The sequence below is a fragment of the Podarcis tiliguerta genome, assembly GCF_965153285.1.
Source record: "Podarcis tiliguerta genome assembly, chromosome: 7".
Taxonomy (NCBI): Eukaryota; Metazoa; Chordata; class Lepidosauria; order Squamata; family Lacertidae; genus Podarcis; species Podarcis tiliguerta.
The window spans coordinates 29285849-29307742 of record NC_139540.1 but is presented as its reverse complement, the minus strand read 5'-3'; the positions used below and the strand labels follow the sequence as shown (position 1 = coordinate 29307742).

At 39.9% G+C, this 21894-nt stretch overlaps 1 protein-coding gene across 4 annotated transcripts in view; it reads right to left on the bottom strand.

Moving 5' to 3' along the window:
• Window positions 1-730: 730 nt before the first annotated feature.
• Window positions 731-21894, bottom strand: part of ZNF704 (zinc finger protein 704) — a 51891-nt gene continuing 30727 nt past the window's right edge. The window contains exons 5-10 of one of the 4 annotated variants that reach the window (XR_014513888.1): window positions 20416-20516; window positions 19377-19638; window positions 17728-17832; window positions 14398-14495; window positions 3626-13440; window positions 731-3582 (exon numbers count right to left, since the gene is read on the bottom strand). Coding sequence is in view for 2 of the 4 variants with exons in the window: in XM_083451166.1 (XP_083307292.1) it covers window positions 13329-13440; window positions 14398-14495; window positions 17728-17832; window positions 19377-19638; window positions 20416-20516 (678 nt within the window). In the remaining 2 variants the exon portion in view is untranslated. Of the gene's footprint in view, window positions 13441-14397; window positions 14496-17727; window positions 17833-19376; window positions 19639-20415; window positions 20517-21894 lie in introns of all 4 variants that reach the window. The other 3 variants (XR_014513889.1, XM_083451166.1, XM_083451167.1) reach the window with 3 other exon arrangements.

The window sequence follows — 21894 nt, the reverse complement described above, 5'->3', positions numbered from 1 at the left end:
AGCAAACTTTTTCAGCAGGGGGCCGGTCCAATGTCCCTCAGACCTTGTGGGGGGCCGGACTACATTCTGAAGAAAAAAATGGAATGAATTATTATGCCCCACAAATAACCCAGAGATGCATTTTAAATAAAAGGACACATTCTACTTGTGTAAAAACACGCTGATTCCTGGATTGGCTGCAGGCCGGATTTAGAAGGCGATTGGCCTGGATCCGGCCCCCAGGCCTTAGTTTGCCTACCCATGGTGTACACGGTTGAGCAAATGGGGTTTTTATTACAATAGTGGTCTTCAGCATAGCTGTACTTACGCAAGAATGTTTGCTTCTTAGGACTATCCAAACATGAAGGAAAAGTGTGTATCAAAATATTAAAGTCTCGCTTCCCTTCCACTAGTGAAATGGGTCTAGCGTATATAAATCAGAGTTATCTCAAATCATTATAACATATGGACAAATATTGGTGTTTAAAATTATTTAAAGACATTGGGGTTTGTTTGCTTTTTTGGTCTTGTCTTTATATCCATCCATCGTTTTGTAATCTGTTCCGAAGAAGAGCCATCACATGTGTTGGACTTTTGAACCCTTTCAATTGCTTAAATTCCATGTTCCAATAAGTGGATTAGTACATTAGATTTGGCTGTGTGTTCCCCTGCCTTTGCTGGTGTCCCCCCCCCCCCATCTTTTTGTTTCAGCACAAAAAGTAGCCCAAGGAAAATTGTCCCCACAACAAAGTTTATACAACAAATGCCTTTATTACATGAAACAGTTCAACATACTGCATGGTAGTAAATCAATTATAAGTGCATTTAAGTAATGTTTCTGGACATCATAACAGTCTCAATAGTTCTGCAAGACTTCTTCTGAGTCTTCTGACTCAGTTCAAGCAAGTGCAACTAATGGAATAGCCATTAACAGTAAAATACAAGAAAACAATGATATTTAGACTAGATAAGCAACAGCATATTTGTCACAACCAAACATCACAAAGCAGAGCTCACATACTGAAGACTATCACTAAAATGATTTGTTTTTTAAAACCAACATACTAATCTATTCCAAACAATCCGTTCTTGAACAATGTTACTTCAGTAACTCAGATATTTGTTTGCTTCCCCCCCTCCAAGAGGAAATATTTTATTTTTTTTGCAATTATTATAAAGGAAGGGGGGTAGAGGAGGGCACAAGAAAAGATGTAAACATGTTGTGGTCTTTTGTTTTAAAGCCCATTGAGAGCAAAATACATTACATGCCACAAAGAAAGTGCATTTTATCTGGTGCCATCCATTAGAGCCAGCTTAAAAATCTCAAATTCCACTTCTAAACTCAATGTTGTGAATTTACATAGGATTAGAGTTATTTATAAACTTCTGGTGTAAAATAGCTAGAAAACATTTTGATCAATGCATAAAGCCTTTTGTAATTAATTCATAAAGTAATACAAAACACATTTTTATTTCCTTAGAGTACAGCGATAAAAACACAAAACATTTAACCTTACAGACCTATTTTTATATATCTTTATAATGTATATAGATATATTTATATACAAACACACAATATACCAAAAACTAGCAAAGCACTTCAAAACAGTCAGTTCCCCTGTCCTCTACCCCCTGGGTTTTGAAACCTGAACTAGTTTTTTGTTTTGTTTTTTTGCACTTACAGTCTGATAGGAATCCACAGAAGTAGTAATCAGAGTATATGTATCTGGCTAAAAATTATATAAAAAGACAGAACATTTTGCTTTTCAAATAACCTTCTAAATATATATTAAAAGTATCCAGTATTTCCATTAGTGCCAAAATTGGAAGCTCTCTTTGTCAAATATTTATAAAGTGATTTCCCCATATTAAAACAGACAATAAAAGAAACTCCTCCTGAAAACCAAAGGATGACTCACTCTCATTGCATTCTTTGGAAGGAGCTCCACTGATTCCAGTGGAAGTGAAACCGCAGGCATATGACATCGTCTTACAGGTTCTGAAACACGTTAGTAATTTTTGCAGCATTCACCTAGGGATAAGTTGCCTCCTGTCCCCGTGTCAGACTAGAGGTAGGCTGCAGTTATTCCCCAGATAGACTCGTGCTAAATTTTGGTGGATGAAATTCCACTCCCTGCTCCGAGGTATGCTTGACTCTAATCTGAGGCTAACCTAAAGTCACCTCCTTGGCACAGGGAGCACAATATACTACTGTGAAAAAGCCCTCTAGTAATGTAGTAATTGTAGCTCTATCTGCGCATTGTTCAAGGCTCAGCCCTTCAGTATGATGTTTGCAGGCAGATTCCTCCAAATCTGCATAGATCCCCAGTTGTAAGAACATCATATTGTATAACTGGAGTCCTAGGAGACTAGCAAGAGACTTTCATCCTGTTTTGGACGGATGCTAGTTTTCCTAAAATTGTATTGTTAATCAGGCAAAAGGAAATATTTGGCACTGTGTTTACAATAAAACATGGCAGGATTTTTAACTCATTAGCACTACAGTAAAAAATAAAATTTAACAACACCATTTTTACTCTGCAACTCTGCTCCGTTACAACGGCATATTCAGAATCTTGACTAGGTTTTCAAAAGTTACTTCTTAAGTTGGCTGGTGGTATTTGAAAAGATCAAAACCACCTAACCCAGACTTCCTCAACTTCATGCCCATCCAGGTATTTTGAACTATTACTCCCCAAACAATCCTACCCAGCACAGCAAGACTAGCTGGAGTTGACGGAGGTGGTCATAGTCTAAAATATATTGAAGGCATCAGTGTGGGGAAGACTGGCCCGACTCTCTATGGCAACCAGTTTCAAGTAACCACTCACAGGGCTGAATGTACACAGTCACTGATAGAGCAGGATGTAGAATGGACAGCCCACTGCAAGCACCACTTAACCTCCTCAGAGTTAAGGCCCACCGACAAACACCCATGTCTCCTGCCTAAAAATAAATGGGAAATGAAAGCAGTTCAATTGCTTTCCCTTTGTCTTAAAACTGCATTACCTACAGCAGCATTTCCCAACCTTGGGCCTCCAGTTGTTTTTGGCCTACAACTCCCATGTTCCCTAGCTAGCAGGACCAGTGTCAGGGATGATGGGAATTGTAGTCTCAAACATCTGGAGGGCCGACGTTGAGGAAGCCTGACCTAGAGGGAGAGAAATACACATTTATTCTGCGACGCCATTCCTTTTCGTCGCCAAGAATGGAAATTCGAGCAATTCACCATGGGCGGCATTTAACCATTTTAGTAGACCTTTAGGAAGATTTCTGAAAAGGTATAACGTAACACATGTTCTTATGAAAAATGCATAGTTTTACAGTTACAGATACATTCATTAAAATCCATATTCTTCTGGGAGCAGACATAAATCAAAACACAGTTTTCCTGCAAATGTTAACTGTGGAAGCAGTAATTCTGGGGCAGGGAACCTCAGGTGTGGGAGCCAAATGTGGCCTTCAGGACTTTCCACAGGCTACACCCCCTCGCTGGCCCTACCTCTGAGTGTTTCTTTCTGCCTTGAATGCATCCTTGAACTCTGATAGTGCTTCTAGTTTGTCTGGATTGAGACTATAGGATGAGGAGTGTCTGTGTAGAAACTAGCCTATTGTACAAAGCTAAAATTCACATTTGTTGCTCTGCCTGCTTTTTGCCTCAGATCCCATTCTCCCCTGGGAACTTTCCCAGAAGGGGGACGTGGTCATGGGTCTGGAAAAGGTTCCCTCACCCCTGTAGTAACTGAATAATATTAACTACATTTCCTTCTTGAAACCTTTTTTTGTTATCAGAATCCACTAGTTCAATTTAAAGTGATATTCCCCAAACTAGGGGATTCCCAATGAGCCTTTTGTTAACAGGTTGTTTTTTTTCTTTAGTATAAATATGCTGCAGTTTTATAGAGCAAGTAATCCCTAGAAAACCAAACTCAACACATGAATTAAATATTTAAGATTGACATATTAGGCTGCAATCCTAACCTGGGAATAGGCCCCATGGAATTCAGTAAGTTTTACTTCTGAGTAGACATGGTTAGGATTGTACTGTCAATTTCTTAAATATAAACTAGTGCTTTTGCGCTTACCAAGTGTGCTTGATAACATGTATTCCATGTACACTTTGGAACTTAGCTTTTCCCCCGAAAAAAGAAAGCTTATTATTGTACCATGTGCCTCTCCAACATTCACTAAAATTATACATTTTCAGCAGCAATACAATCTTGACAGGGAGAAAAAGGGTATGGAAATCTCTTACACTTCTCTTCTAGAAAGCTCTGAACCTGACGAACATGCATATTAAAACATAACTTCTCACACGTGAAGGCTAGGAGCATAATTCGCAAATAAGTCAAAGCTTCTATAAGCTGCAACGTAGCTCAAAGATGGACACGAGACAGAAACAGGAGATAAAAGTTGAATTAGCATAGACATTCAACAGTGATTGGAGCTATAAATCTCTGCTAGATATCCTTTACTCCAGAAAATCTTAGAAAAGTTCAGCAAAAAATCTGTAAGAGAACTTCAGAAAAGTAGTTCTGTGGACTACAGCCTAGGTTTCCAAGCTTGTAGAGAGCCAGGCAAACTTCCCCCTCACAGGCTAACCTTGATTTGTTTAGTGAGGTTTACACACTGAGCTGGCCTTGAGAGAGGTTGAACATTTGTACAGCTGGCAACTTTGCCACGTCTGTCAAAAACCAAAAAGTAGGTCGGATTCAGACAGGTCGCCCAGGGTTGTCTTATGATTTAACACCTCTGTTAGTAAACTGATATTAAAGCAGTTTCCTGTTTTGGACACCACAAGGAGCTCTGATTTAAAAGCAAACCAAGATCTCCACACTGAAGCCAATGCTCAAGAGGAGGGGACAGGGAAGAGTACGTAGGCCTGACCCTTGTTCCTGTCTTCAGAAACTATGGTTTGTGAAACAGGCGATGTTGCATTCAAACTGGGCCTATACCACCTTGGGCAGAACCAAGATATTTCCACAACATCAGAATCTGATTAAAACATCTACATTTAAACATTTAAAGAGAATCTCGATTAAGAAAACGGAAAGCTTGCAGTTCAGGTTCTTAGCCTCAACTTCTAACAGTCTATAGTTTGTCTTGTTGACATTAAAGCATATATTTAAATACTTATTCCCAACAAATGACAGGAGCTGCAGCCCTTACCAATTGTGTCTGAAAATCAGCTCTACTATTTCATTTGAAACTTATTTCCAAATATGAACTTAGGATCCCAGACTTCAGATACATATTATTTGCTAAGAACAAAATGGTTTCTCCCCTACCCTCCACTTTTAAAAGAAAGTGACCACCTTTCTGGAGCAAAACAAAGTTCCCTTTTTTATGGAGGGGGTGGGGAATCCACTGTAAATTATAATTAGCCGTGCTACTCTTTGTCAAGATGGACTGGTGCCATTATTGCAACCCAAGGAAGCTTTTATTATATTAATCCAAATATTTAATCAGAGCTTGACAATTACAACAGATCGTGTTCATTAATTTGCTCTACCTGTGTAATTAAGCCACAAGCTTGACTAAGTACACGGAAGATAGGGTGGTATTCAGCTAAATAGCTGTGCAAGTGGAATGACTTCTCGTCTTCCCCCTCAATAGTGGACCTTGGGGTCTCAAATTTCAGTGGGTCCCTGTGCAACACCAATATTAGGTGCCCCACCTCTCATTTTCCATTCTACATCAGAGTTGTGGCACCGCCTCCAACTCTGCCTCCAGTGTAACCAACCCAGTTGCTCTCCCCTAAACCCACCTCTGTCCCTCTGTGTGACCTTCGTGTCATTCCCAAATCTGCTCCAGTGGGTTGGGAGAACTCCCCAAACAGATTTAGGGGGCCTGTGGGGAAGAAAAGGGGAAAGTCATCTTGTGCAAGTTCTTCTGCTTGTGCAGTTATTGAGTTGACCACCACCCATAGTGATTGGCATGAAATATTTAGTGTTGTATTCAGTGGTGATTTTTCATTGACAGAAACCCCTTGGATCCAGCACTGGCTTCTACTAGTGGAACAGGAGAGGGAGGCAGTTTTTGCCAATTACATCCAGCAGATCCCAGGTTCCACCTCCCAGGCCGTTCTGAGGGGAAGCGGTGTCTCACAACCCCCAGGAGCAGATTTGGGGGTAGGTTGCAGGGAGGGAGAAGGAATTGTGAAACTATCCTTCCTTTCGGACATGCTGAGGAAAACCTTTACTGGATCAAAGAGGCTTCTGTCAAAGTGTCTACTAGATCTAATATATACAGCCCGCAGAAGCTAAGAGTGAAATAATTCAATGCATTTCTTCCAGGTTCTCATTTTATATCACATAAACACAAATAAACAAATACCACAAGGATCATTCAACAGAAGATAAAAAGTTCAATTATTTTGACATGAGAAGACGTAGGGGAAGGCAGGAACAATCTGCCATCTACCACTGCTGTATTAATTTCAATGTTCGATTGTGTCGGACCCCTGCACAAGCCCCAATGAAATGAATGGAGACTGTGATAATACTAATGCTTTGCTAAATGAAGTGGATTTTTAATTTACGTTAGCCTCTGTTCTCCACCCCCACCAGAAATCTGTTCACCTGATGCAAAGTACTGCCACCTTTGTACAATTTGAGTGCATTTTAAGGTATATGATATTGATAACCTGAATTGCATGACTACTGTATCCCTAAACAGGGCCTTCTGATATAGCTTGAATTTTTGTCTTCACACTGAGCTTCCTCCAGATCCATAACAATAGAACATCAATGGTTGAAAAAGAAATGAAAAAGCAAACGACAAGATAACCTGCTCCCTGGATCTTTAATCTTTGGCTAACTTTAGGGGTTTTAGATAGCAATTTTTCTTTTTCTTTTGAAGAATGTAAGGGGGGGGGGGAGAGATAATTCCTTATGATGTTTGAAAAGCCTTCAGTCTTGTGGTTAAAAACAAATAATCATTATCTAGGACTGTGGGTCAATTCAAAGTATGTTTTGAAACCAGCAGATTTGAAACCAGCAAATTTTAAGCTACCTTAATGTTGTCTAAATGCCGGAACTAGGCAGAGACCAGTTTATGACATACAAGACAAGACTTTTTCAGGACTAGAATACTAGTTAACCTTCCTTTCCTGTGGGACATATGGCCCTGAGAATAGGATTGAAACTGACAATGAGAAGAAAAATCCCTCTCTGAAATGGATTTTCAAATTACATCCCTATTCAAATTTATGTAGCCTCAACACATTTTGGAAACCTATTAGATTGGCTAAAAGTTCTGGCTATACAGACTTGCTAGTAAGATGCTGCAAAATTATTCTTCACAGTGGCTTATACTTTTCTTCAACAAGATAGCCCTTTGTTTAATAGAAAAGCAATACTGCACCTTCAGCAATGCTGTTGTTGCTTTCCTTTTTTATTTTTTGCTATAACTACTGCATATCTCAGACACTAAGACCACCACGAGGCAGGTTAATTTTACAATATTTTGTAAAGAGCCAATTAAGCTTGCTATTTCTTGGCATATCTTTAATTACTGCTCCCTTTTATATATAAATTGTGGGAGAGAAAAAAAGCTTTCTGGATCTATACAACAAATGGCATGGCACCTCAAAAAATCCAGATTGTCGTGCAATGTAAATGTATAAATACAATATTAGAAATATAATAAGTCACATTCTAGCATCCTAATAGTGTGAGGGACTCAGCTTCATTGCTAAGTAGTCCTAATTCAAAAAACATAAGCAAGTTAAATTAAACATGTTCTTAAATGTTTTGCTGAACCAGGGACTCCTAAGACAGAAAATCACATAGAACGCCGCCGCTCAAAAACCTCTTTTCCTCAGACAATCCACCTGACTCTAATTTGTCTGCCAATCAACTCCTACTCTTTGTCTGGTGCAATAGATTCTGGAACACCTGCAATGCCTAGCAGCTTACTGGCCATTACTATATTCACACTGGGGCACCCCAAATTTCCAAAGAACACCCTTGCAAACTGATTATAATCAGTTTCTCGTTGGCATCTGGTTGGCGAATTTTTATTTTTTTAAAAAAAGACTCTGAATTAGATGGGTCATAGGCCTGATCCTGCAGGCTCTTTTTATGTTCTTAATATACAGAACAACACCCCTCTCTCTCTGTTTCTTTGGGCAGACTTTAGTATTCATTTTCCACAAAACTTTTGCAAAAGTTAAAGTTCTCGCAAGATCAGCATCCCTATGAGAGCTCTGATCACGAAAAGGAATCATGCAAAAACAGTATTACATTATGCTCAGATAAAGGATGGGTGGCCCCTCATTCACATACAAAACTACTGCCTTTTTTATAAAAAAAAGGAGGGGGGAGTGTTGGGTTTCTTGTATGTGTAGCCACAAAAAGGCCAATTAAGACCATGTTTTCATATGCAGGAATATGAATAGGTCTCATTTTTATTTAAAATTCTATTTTGCTGAGATGAAGTAAACACAGAGGGAGCTTCATTAAAACAAATCTACAAAGAAAAAGGAAAAAACAATCAATTTTTAAAAAGCTCTGGTAAGTTCCCATCTGAACACAGATCAGAAGGGAAACAAACCTCAAGCTGTCTTACAGCCTCTTCCTTGCCTGTCCCCCCCCCCCCAGCACAAGACTGAGTTTTCATAACCCTGGCACCCCCTTGAATCTGCTGTCCATTTTGGGATTGAAAAGATGCCTGAAAGGGGATTATGCAACACCTTAGGTACAGATAAGACCGGTATTGCCTGGGAAGGAATTTAATTTCTCCTTTGGGAGAGGATCACTGGGGGGGCAAGTGGACGTCCCATGTTGATCCACTCTAATACAGGGCATAGGACTGACTGGCTTGACAATGTCCAAATACCTTTTTGTCTTTGAAAGACACACTATTTGCCCATAATAAACTTACTTTTTTTTAATGAGCGGTCATTCTGTTGCAGATACTTGAGCAGTGCGATTGTAGAAAGAATGGTCAACAGCCAATTGAATTAGGGTCCACTGGAATTCAATTCCTAATATAAACAAATGTCACCTTTCAAAACCCGCCTTACTGAATATACACAAGATTAAGATAAATGCTTGTTTCTATAAACAATTTCAAGGGACTAATTTTTCAAATTTTATTGAATAAATCTGGCTAGAAAACAAAACTTTTTATACTTTACATCTCTCTCTGTGCTCAACCAATTCTATCTGAAACAAAACTATATTGCAATTCTTTTTGTTTTCCTTCCCTGAGGGAAAATAATTTATTTACATAATTTTAAGAGTCAATAGGGCGGGGTGGGGAGATAACAATTAGGGGGCAAGCCTATGGTAAGATTCACAGTTTAGGATGGGGTGGATCTTTAGAATAGGGATCAGGTCAAGAACAGCATATTCTACATTTCAACTAGAATCAGTGACAAAGAACCAAAGAACCAGAAACAATTGTGTGAGTCTAAGAAGCCTCAGATTTGTTTTCTCCCTCTGCATCCTCAACTTCTTTTGAAATGCAAGAGGCAGTTTTTCAAAGGGGGAGTAAAATAAAAACTTTCACTGAGCTACAAGTCCCCTGCATGTTTTTTTTTTTTTTTGTGGTGGTGTAATTTTCATATATAACACTAACCACAAGACACTATCAATAGGTTCATCCAAGAGACTCTAGGCCTCTGATGGCTAACTCTGACATGGTCAGACATTCAAAACTGGGCTGTATCCATATAAATTTCACTCAGAGTAGACCCACTGAAATGAATGGACTTCAGCAAGTATTTTTTTTATTATAAAAAAACAGCCTTTAAATAGTTCACTGCAGCCACCTGTGGTTCAGTGTAGCCTTTTTCTCACCTGACAAGCTGGAGTAATTACAATTCTAGCTAACGACCTACTTTCTGTGGTTTTCCTGGGTTTCAAAACCCTATTGAAATTCTACAACAATAAAAAAGGTATTTTGTAAGCAATTTTAGAACAAGCAGTTACTATGTACAACAAGGCAAGCTCAAGCAGTTCTATTGTAAAATTATGCTCTTCTCTTCCTATCAGAGGTCTAGTAGAATCACTTATAAGGTGGTTCAGTCATTGAGTAAGCAACCAAATCCTATTTTAGGGCAGCTTGGCCTTAAACCTAGCTATGGCAAACAGTAGTTCAGACAAAGCCTATCTCAGTGTTGCCGCATGGAACACTCTCACCGTTCAAGACTTGAACCATACACAGTATAAGAAAGCTTCACAGAGCAGAGAAATGGAGATGGGAGAAATAAGTTGTCGATGCTGATTAATTTTTATGAACACTATCGCATTAAGACAGAGTGTCGTGGGCAATATTCAGCAGGCACTATCCTGGGAAGATCATGTTTTAGTGTTTCTAGCCCTCATGAATGCAGAGTTAAGTTGAAAATGCCTGACAAAAATGCTAAAACGTTCAAGGTTCAAACATTGGTTTTCAACTCTTGTGAATATTTAGATATGTCAAGGGCTGACTTCAGCTCTGAACTTTTGAGAGCACCAATAATAAATTGGCACAGTCCCTATCATATGCAACCATCCTGAAACAGAATTTCCAATCATATCTATAAATACATGCAACAAAATACCAGCTGTGGGTTTCTAGTTTATTATGCATTTCCAATACCTGCCCCCGCCCCGCCCGCCAACAGCCTAAATATTTACCAACCTCTGCCCTTACACTTTCTGGTTTTGTGATCTTGAGTCATATTAATGGTTTATTTGAATGTGAGTTATCATCCTGCAACTTGTATGTCAATATTGTCCTGTGAAAATGCCACAGAACTAGAACAGGACCATGTAAACTTCAACTGGAACATTTAAATGGTAAAGAATTTGCTCAGAGTGCAAAATATTTCTGCAGTACTTCATTCTTCTTAAAACGTGTGATTGCAAAGTCAAACTCTTGGTCTATCGATGCCAATAACATCTATTCCAAATGGTAGTGGCTCTCTAAGGCCTCATGCAGAGGTCTTTCATAGTCCTGTTTAAGGTTTTTTAATGGAAATACCAGGAATTGGACCTGGGTCTTTTAGCAAGCATGCTTTCTACAAACATTGCCTATGCAACATTAGGAATGAAACTGTGCCTTACCTTTTCTCCCCCTGAACATTAAGGAAGTAGGTTAATGTTTGTACTCATCTCCAAGCAACAGGTCCAAACAGAAGTTATGGGTGATCCCTATTGAGTGAACCTCAAACAGATCATTGTGAACACTCAAGAGATATACGGCAACACAAAAGAATGACTGCAACCTAACACATTACACGTTAAAGCATGAACACAGGGTGGGACTGTTACATTAGGTATACAACTCTGGAATTAGCAGTTAGCTTCCCGATCATGTAAACACTAGGCATTGCTGGTAGTCTTGCCAAACACCGCAACTAAAGATGAAGATGCAACTAAAAACGTTTCACTCCCTTGCCTCTCAAATATTACTTTTTCTTTAACTTTAATGGTCAGGCTAGATCTAAACAGTTGCCATGTAGTAACAACACTATTTGTTTGTCATTTTGTTTCAAACTCATGCCTTTTGTTATTTCACTGCCACCTCTCCAGGAGGGCATGATCCGTATCCCGCCGCTGTTAAGACTGACTGCATCAGCTCAAGATCTGTAGGATTGTGTTCTTTGGAGGTGTTAGAGAAAACTGCTTGAATTTCTTTTGGGACTGCTTACACGGGAGAACCCTATTGATGCAACCCAGTCGTTTTCCAAATACGCTTGTTTTGGAATCTTAGGCTTACCTGTACAGAACTCTACAAAGGAAGAGGCCTATTATTAAAGCTATTTTTTTAAAGTTTGCATGAGGACCAACCCTAGCTATAGATTCTGTGCTCCAATTAAATGTTGTGCTGCCCCCCATAGCCATCGGTAGACACCAGTATCTGTGGTCTTACAAAAAATAAAATTTGCCTATGACTTGTAGTCATGCAATAGTTGGACTAACATCCACATAGGCTCCCTTTCTTGCTCTTGTTTTCCCAACTTGGGATACCATTCTTTTTCCACCTGAGTTAATATCACAGGACAAAATCCACCAGGATGTTTTAAGAACAAGCACCCCATTGTGCTATTGCACCAATCTCATTTGCTTTAGTAGGGCCTGCTCAGACAAACAATTTCTATCTACCTGTATGCATTTTTTCCACTGATTTTTAAAAGATCGCTCAGCCACCACCCCACTAATATAATCTGTGCCTTCTAATGGACCCCACCCCAATACTAAATTATACTAAAGCACCAAGACCTATCAAAGTGCAAGGCAGCTTGAAGACCTTTTATTTCTGACCTTGAAACAACTTTACCCTCTACAGATTTTTTTTATATACACATATAACTGCTATGCTACACTCATATTTTACTTATTGGAAAGCATTTAAGTTGTTGTTGTTGAGCTGTTTTCCTCCATGTAGCCTTTACCCCCAGAAATAATGCCTTGTATTTTAAATGATCTGTTCATTTCAGAATGTCATATAAAAAGGCAGGGAAGGAAGCTGCTGGTTTGGATCGTCACATCCCTGAATAAATGCTGACAAAAGTCCACAGGGCTGCCCATGCTCCTTCTTAACGGGACCTTTAGCACAAAGAATTTTCCTGCAATCACTTCTAGGAAGATCATATTGGAACCCAAGTTCTTATTCTTATTTCAACCGAAGGTCATTTAATGTTACTGACTCCCTTCCCACTTGTGGTTGTACTTTTTAGTTTGGGTGTGCTGGTGATTCCCCTGCCCTCTCCAGGTATCCTCCTTTAGCACAGAAACAAGACTCGTGCTTGGGCTTCAGGTTTGAGACCTCTCACAAAAGATTCTTCACAAGGATGCTTGTCTTTCCAGCAAAGCTGCATCCTAGTACCTCTAAAGGACACTTCCCACCTCTGAATCAAGACTTGCTCACATTATAATTGTTCACCACTCCCGGGAGAGCTGCTCTTGAGAAAACTGTAGCTTATGTTATGCATTTGTGTGGTGCATAAACATTTTAAGTATCACTTGATTCCCCACCCCCCCCCCATCCCAAAGTTCACAACACAGACAATAATGCAGTGTGAAAAAACACATGGTCCCGGCAGGCAAATTGTTCAAGGTTATTAAAGAGAGTTCTTTTCTTTTCTTTTAAAGAAAAAAAAAAGACATATAGCTGCTCCTGCTTCAAAACTTTTTGAAGGTTTTGTTTTTGTTTGTTTCCCACTATATTGCTGCATGTTGGCTTCAAAGAAGTCCTTCTCTTGGGGTATACCTACTTCACCTTAAGAGTGCAAAGTAGAAGCCAGCACTGAAGGAAGTGGACAGAAAAAGAAGAAGAAAATCACACAGCCTGGCTGTAGCGAGAAAATCCTGCCATAAATCACTCCATACCCCTCCATTGTTTTCCCCCACGCTTTAGTCAATGAACCTCTGGCAGGCCTTCTTCCAACGACAAGCTGTGCACCACATATCTCTGTTCTCCATCCCATACACTTTGCGACATTTCTTCCCCTCTCCTCTCGGTTTTCTGCCAGAATAATGGGAAGGAAAGCTGGTTTATGGTTATTTCATCTAAAACACTGACATGGAGAATTTGATATAAGTGTTACTGGAAATCCAAAGATTACTTTGAGCCCAGTTGTCTCAGTCTGGAGTTGAAAAAGGATGTAAAAGACAACCAAAATGGAAAAGTGCTGCAAGGAGCACAGAATCAGGAGAAGTCTATCCAATTGAGACTAGTTTTGTGGTGGTTGTGATGAATGGAAGGAGGGTTTTTTTGTAAACCAATGAAAATTTTCAACAGAATGGAACACTTGGTTTTCTTTCTATAGCTATTTTAACATGAATAACCAACTGTTCTACTACTCCATAAATTTTCTTTGAAGGGTCAAATATGAGGCAACTATTCTGCTAGGAGTGCAATTCTATGCATGTTTACACAGAAGTAAGTCCAATAAGTTCAGTGGGGCTTACTCCCACGGTAAGTGAATATAGGATGGCAACCTAAATCTTTACAAGTGAAGTTAGCAAGAATCCTTCATCCTCATTCAGTAGAACAAAAAGTCACTCCTTCAGACCCATTTCATTAAAAAAAAAAACCCTCTTCATATGTCCTTTATCCATCTCCTTTCAACTCCAAGAAAGGAGCAAAGTTATATTCTCTGATATTTCAGGGATTCCCACCCCCCTTTCCCCTCTCATTTCCTAGCCAAGGAGCAAATCAGTGGACGCAAACTTTTCTTTAAGAAGAGGTGGAAGATGGGCTTTGTACTTATTTTTCTGGACTGAGAAAGAATTTAATGGGATTTGTAAACAGAAAAATGTATCAATAATGATTTAAAAATCATTTTCAATATTATTTTGCTGTCTAGTTATATTGAAAAGAATTTCATTGAAACATATGTAATGGAGAGGAAGCAAATAATTTACTGTCACGCCCTCAATTAATTTAGTGATTTGCTATCAAAAGCAAAACGTCTCTTACCTTAGGCCAACTGACAGTCTAGGAGGGGATGACAGAACGGTCTGAATCTGCTGCTTCTGCTCTCCGCTCCCTGCAGGACGTGTGTGAGTTGGTGAAATCTAGAAGCAGAGATGAAAATACAATTCTGATTACAGAATTTCAATGGGAAGGGACACAATGGATTATATGTACTGCATTTCCTAAAGGCTGCTCCATCCCATTGGCTCTCCAACAGCCAAGCCAAGCATTCAGTGGAGCACATGGCAGAACTGAATGCGTCCCATGTTAAAAAAAAATAAGATTCAGCCAACCCGCATATGCATGGAAAGAAATGTTAAGTGACAGGGAACATCTGAACATGCAGTGTCCCTCGCCAAATATCTGATCTAGCCGGGTTCCATGTAGGACTATGCTACATTGCATTGCTGAACATTTATTCCAATTCCTCTGCCTCATCCCTCTTCTACTGCATTTGTCTCAAATTCTCTAGCATATCCAATATCATAAAGAAATGAATAGTGGTGCGGGAGAAGAGATGGGGACTGGGATACCCACCAGAACCAGCAGCTGTGGGGCCAAGGGGAAGTCTAATAGTAGACTTTGCAGTTTAAATGAGCCAGCACTACCCATCCCTAGCAGGTGACTATTTGGACTTCCCTTTAAAATGTTCAAGGAAGACTTCGTGACTTATGCACAACTGTTATGTCTTCCCTAGGTTTAATCAGAACCTTCCTGTAATTCAAAGACGCTGCTTCCTGCACTCTCTTAGTACCAATATCTAGTTGCAACAGAAGCAAAACACACTTTAATCTTCCATCAGGGCACTGAATCTCTGGCACTTGGTCCTAAAGGTAAAGGTAAAGGACCCCTGACAGTTAAGTCCAGTTGCGAAAGACTCTGGGGTTGTGGCGCTCATCTCGCTTTACAGGCCGAGGGAGCCGGCGTTTGTCCGCAGACAGTTTTTCTCGTTCATGTGGCCCACATGACTGAGCTGCTTCTGGCAAAACCAGAGCAGCACACGGAAACACCATTTACCTTCCTGCTGAAGCAGTACCTATTTATCTACTTGCACTTTGACATGCTTTCAAACTGCTAGGTTGGCAGGAGCAGGGACTGAGCAATGGGAGCTCACCCCATTGCAGGGATTCGAACCGCCGACCTTCTGATCGGCAAGCCCTAGGCTCAGTGGTTTAGACCACAGTGCCCCCGCATCCCTTTGGCACTTGGTCCTATGACATTCCAAATCACAGGGTGAGAAGGACAAGACATTCAACACATAATAATCAAGGAGGCTGCTACTCAAGTGATAGACCATTAATGAGCCTGTTCCAAGAAAAACCTACATAGCTTCATCAAGACTTCATCAATGTTTGGCCAATGCAGTGAAATTTTAATGCACCATGCAAAGAGATTTCTGCCAGCAACCATTCTGGTATATAAAGTTAGTGCAAAAGAATTGACTGCTATCAGACACTCTAGAAAAGCCATGGAAGGCACACCTGTATATTCCAAGAGAAATTCAAGATTAATGCTTTCATTATTCAGCTTCAACATTTTATTAGCTTCTGGGCTAATATATGGACTCGTCTAGAGAACTACAGTGAAATGCGAAAATGCTCCAGACAATGATATTGATTCCTTATAATCTTTTGGCCGTATTCAACTAAATTGTTATGCTAGTGAAAGCTATGGCACCTTCCTAGGAGTTAAGTGTAACACATGTCAAAATCACATAGCTGTGATTTTAAAAAGTACTTTGAAACAATGCAAATGCTTTGAAACACACTGAATTATGTTCATCTAAATGTGCATTTTAGTATTGCTATGAAAGCTGGAAAATCCTTTATATTAAACTGTTTTGTTGTATTTTTAATTGTAAAAATCATGCACTTTCTAATTCACTTGAACTATTTACTTGGTTTAATTTTGTTGGGAATGGTAAGTCATTATAGGCAAAAGATCACTGGCATTGCTTGAAGCTCTGTGAATACCTACACACCTAATCCAGCTGCCTTCAATCTCTGGTTTATAGAGTGACTAATAAGATTCTTGGATTTCTTGTGCTACTTCAGCCAATTTTCTGCAGCGCCACAGAGAACAAGCCACCTTTATAATTATTCTAGATCAACCGTATTGTCATGAAATCAAATTTTGGGAGTATTTTATGCGCAGCATGTTCTGTTAAGAGTCTCTCGTTCAAATTGCTACCAGCATGATGCCTTTCACCGCTAGCTGTTCCTTGATAGAATTTAATAAATATTCATTGGCAGAAAGCAATGTAATTGATTCAGCTACTTTCATTTTTTATCAGCTCAGCAGGAGACCACAGACTCCACAGAAAACCTCCAAGACATGCCAAAGGTTGACAGTAAGAGGCTTTTGTGATTCACTTGGTGAAGAGAGGGAAGAAGCGGGCAGTACCTTATCGGTGCCTAATTCACACTGTCAGTAAGCAGAGGCTTTGTACAGCCTGCGTGCATTTGCAGGAAATGGAAAATTTGGAACGTGTGGCCTTAGGTAAAACACTTTGATATGGAAAAGGAGGGTTATGCTCTGATGGCAATCATTTAAATGGCGGAACAATCATTTTAATAAAAATTAGAACATAATTTACTTATAGGAGCCATTTGTGTTGGAGAAATGCAAGGCAGGGAGAAATGGCAAACAAAGAGGCTATAAGCAGCTGGGCAGAAGAATGACAGAAAGCAATATGGGATTACAATGGATCACATGTCAACAAAAATAATGCAGGGAAGGGAAGAGGAGAAACCATCCAGCCAGTGTCCTATGAGGCTTACAAATCCAATGGACTGGAGGACGTCAGAATTAACTGTTGTAACTTTAGGGAGTATCACCTATTCAGGGGCGTGGTGCCAGAGGAGAAACACTTTGATACTGCATGTTACAGTAAGAAGCATCAATGTAAGGTCCAAAATGCAAGCAGTTGGCAGCGGGGACTAGTTGATTCACAGCTGGAATACTGTGTTTGTTTGCCAGTCTTTCTACTCAGCTCCCACTAGACTCTCTTGATCTCAACAATGCACCCACAAATTACAGATCTGGGCAGGGCAGGTGGAAGAGGACAGAGCACTGCTACAAAGGAATGTTCACCTGGACAAAGGACAACAGCGCCTGCTTCCAGGCATGTACCGCAATATAAAAGCAGGGATAGTGAACCTGTGGCCCTCCAGATGTTGCTGGACTGTAGCTCCCTTCTTCCACAACAATGGTCCATATGCTGGCTAGGGCTGTTGGGAGTTGGAGTCCAGCAACATCTGACGGGACAATGATTCTGAATCCCTGGTATAAAGAAAACCTCCCGTTGTTCTATTTTGTTGGTTTTCTACTTACTGGAATGCCAGTGAAGGTAACTGGGGGCGATTGCCAGGAGATGCTAAAGCTATTTCCATTGGGAGTGAACTTTGTTGTTCCTGGAATGTTCACAGGAGCTGTGGCCTGTTTTAAAAAACACCAGTCAGTTAAGGAGGAACATCTCTGTTCTACAGAATTATGTTGCAAACTGTCTTATACTAAGGACCGTAAATTGGGCATCAAGTTTTGGAAAGAGATTATTTTGAACATAGGAGTACAGGAGTCAGAGCACTGGTCCATCTAGGTTAGTACTGCCAACAGTGACTGGCAGAGGGTTTCAGGTGGAGGCGTCTCCCAGTCCTAGATGGGCACTAAACCTGTGACCTTCTGCATGCCAAGCAGATGTTCTTGCTACTGAGCTATGGCCCTTCCCTGTCCACTGTACTTTTCATGCAGTTCTCTGAGGGGTACAGGGAGGATGTCTAATGATATGTATTGCAAGCAGAAAGAAGAACTGCATTCACAATAATTCATGAGCAATGAACGGTTTTCCAATATATGCAGACCCAATAATGTTTTTTTTTTTTAAAAAATCAGATCTTACAGAAGCAGCACTTTAGGGGGCAACAAACACCAGAATGGGTGGGAGAGAAAATGACATTAACTAGTTTCTCACAGAAACTATCATGAAATGGTGAAAAGAACAGTTAATGAACATGAGCAAGCACAGGGTGCTATCTGTCATCATTTTGAAACAAGTCAAAAAGCCAGGGCTTATGCAGCAACTGCAAGGCAAGAATGGGGAGGGGAAAAGAGGGGAGGCAGTATGCAGCGATCTTTCAGAATTTAATTGCAATTGCTGAAAGAAAGGAAAAATGAAGTTAAAATAAATATCAGTAACACTATCGTCTTGTGTTTGACTTGCAGTTTAATTCTCTGAGAGGCTGCAGATCTTTCCTCTGCAAGACTTTCACAGGGATGGGAAGCACGTGTACGGGAGCAAACGGTGATGGACCGATTCTCTCATATATATATATATATATATATATATATATATATATAACCTTGCATAGCTAGTATCCTACTCTGGGTGCCCTTGTAGACTGAGGTTTGGCAAGAGTACATCAGAAACAGGTCCTTCAATCATGGCGTAAAGTTTCTGAAATATTATCCTAGAGGGAGGGATAGAGTTCCATTACTTTATGCCTTCAGACCCCAGGCAACCCACCCACTTTTCAGACCAGCCTTTGTTCTTTTGTGTTGCTAGGTGCTTATATTTTCTCTCTGCTTGTTTCTGATGTTGTGCTTGTTTGGGGGTTGGTAGACTGTGTCATTGACAATTTGAATGTTTTAATTGATTTCAGCTGCCTTGAATTCATTTATAAAGAAAGGAATGGTTACATTAGAAAAGAATAGATTCTAATAAACATTATGGATTTCCCCCCCCCCCAAAAAAACCAGATCAGTAGAAGGAAGCCACAGTTTGAACAAACCACAGTTCCTAAAATTCAGACATCACAATGAACTGTGGTTTGCTTAATAATCAAAAGCTTCTTGTCCGTGAAAGAATAGAAAAGGAGGGGAAGGGGAACACACAAGACTGATGTTTGCCATGGTTCATTCACATTAGAAACTATGGGCTTCCCATTACACTGAGCCAGTAACACTTATGGGGAAAAGAATCTTACCTGGTAAGCATGGTCAGAGTGAACGAGGTAGAGGTTGGTAGGAGCCGAGCGGCTTAGAGGTGTCATCCCTTTCACATCTGTTTTGGCACATGACAGGTCACTTTTGCTCACATCTTGTGATGGAAAAGGAGGAGGAGATGCTAGAGACGGGGAGACGGGAGACAAGCTACTTAACCCATCAGCTACGGAATCAGTGTTGAGGCGTATCTCTGTGTAGTAAAAATCTTCCTCTCCATCACTGTAGTCAGACTCTCCTGCACGCCTAAATCAAGTGCAGACCAAGAAGTTATTTGTAGCATATTAAATTAACTGCAGTAAAGGAGAATTGTGATGTTAGTATATGGGCAGATGCAAAGAAGTTACATCTCTCAACTTTTATAACTGATGTGACATACAACTTTTATAACTGACAGTTGGACCAATATTAAGATACCTTCTTCATTTGGTTGTAGGCTTTTTGTGCCATTTTGTTGATGTGTGCATGCAAGGCACATATGCCTCAGAGGCAGAATAAAGGGGCACTAGAATTAAAAAGCTAAGGGGTCACAATAAATAGTGACTTATTATGAGTCACAGTGAGGCTCCCCTAGACAAACCACAGATTTTAAACCATAGGACAAACCTTGGTTACAGCTCGTGATTTTTCTGGAAAGAGCAAACCACGAGCACAGATTCAGATAGCACACTAAGCCAAAGCGTGGCTTAGCTCACATTTGCTTATTCATGTTAACCCACTGTTTAGCTTTAGCGTTACTCGAGTGCTAGACCTGCATGTCATCTCCATAATCACTTTTAAACAACTTTGATACAGGTGAAAATACATCCTGATATAATGTGGGAACCAGCCATAGAATTTTTTTTCAAAATCTTTATCAACCTGAAAGTAGAGAATTGAGATACCACAGATAAGCAGTTGATTCTAAGCAGGCTCTGTTGCTTAGGGATATAAATCCTAGTGAAATCAATTAGGGTTATTTCTGAGTAAAATGGATTTGGATATCAGTCTTTTGCCAGACAGAAGGGACAGTAGTTTTCTTACCCAAGGTGAATGGTCCGGATGTGTTTCTGAATACCGACAGCTGTGCTCAGTACTTTTCCACAGTTTTTCCAAAGGCATTTAAACATCACCTTCATGGAATTCTGGGGGGGGGGGGGAAATCAACAAGAGAGAATACAGATTAATTAATTTGTTCACACATCTGCTTGACTTCTATGAATCATAAATTGGACCATTTTGTAAATTTCTGCTTAACGCTAATACAGCAGTAATTAGTATGACATCTTTCAAGTGACTGTTCCCATGTTTGCACTTTTACTGGTTTTTAGGTAAATTATGTGTACTGCACAGAGTGCAATCTTTGTGGTTTTTCATTGTAGAACTGTTCTATTGCTTGACCAAAAAAGGCACTCCTAGGGAAGCAGAAAAAGTACCTTTTAAAGTTTCATAATAGTCTATCATGGCAGTGTGGATAATTTATTCATTTTTGTAGTGAAGTAAAACTGGGACAGCCAGTTTGGGGTATGTTGCCACATAAACGCTCCCCCCAAAAAACATTAGGCTGCATCATGATGTCAGGGCTATCTAGCACCAAGGGTTAAGGAGCACACTAGGGACTCAGCTCCATTAGTAAAGACACAGCTATTTGAATGCACTATAAACATGCAACACCAGATGGCGCTAGAGAACTCAAAATTTTAAAATAAGGTTTTCCATAGAGATTTCTTTCTTTTGTTACAACAATCTGACTTATTTCTGACTTATTTATAGTGTGTGTGTGCTCCCCCCGCTTGGAGTCTTGATCCACTGTAGGCCTGCAATGTTTAATTAACTTATTAGATCTTTTTCTAATCAACTAAAATATGGCAGCCATTTGTCTGCTGAGTGCTTTATGGATCATATAACACTAGTCCTACAGCAATTGCACTGTCTTCCAGTTTGTTTTCAATCACAATTCAAGGTGCTTCTTCTTACCTATAAAGCCCTAAACAGTTTGGAGGCAAGACTAATCTCTGACTCTCAGTGGCCTTGATATGGATGTCCCATGTCCAAGAGAGATTAGGCTGGACTGCTCATTACCTAGCTGTAAAACTCTTCTGTTCCATATGGCTTTTGATTGTCTCCCTTCCCATTTTAATGGGTGTTTTTAATTCGTGCTTTTATCTGTATTGTTACTTCTATAATGTAAAATGGTTACATTGGGCAGACAGCTATTTAATAAATAATAATTGTGATGATAATGATGATGATAGATAAGTGCTTCTGGTGCTCCTGATTAATCAGGCATTTTTTTAAAAAAAAAGCAAACAACTGAGCAAAGGGCTGGGGAATTAGACATGTTCAACTGCTAACCACCTTTGAAGGTGTACTTTCACTGCCTATCAGATGACTGGTGCCGGGAGTGCACCTTGTAAGGAGCTTACTATAACCTCTGATTCGATTATCAGTGTTTACAATGAGCCCTTTGAAGTCCATTTGGAGGAAACAGTTTGGAGTCAAAACACTTTTTCCGAGTTATCT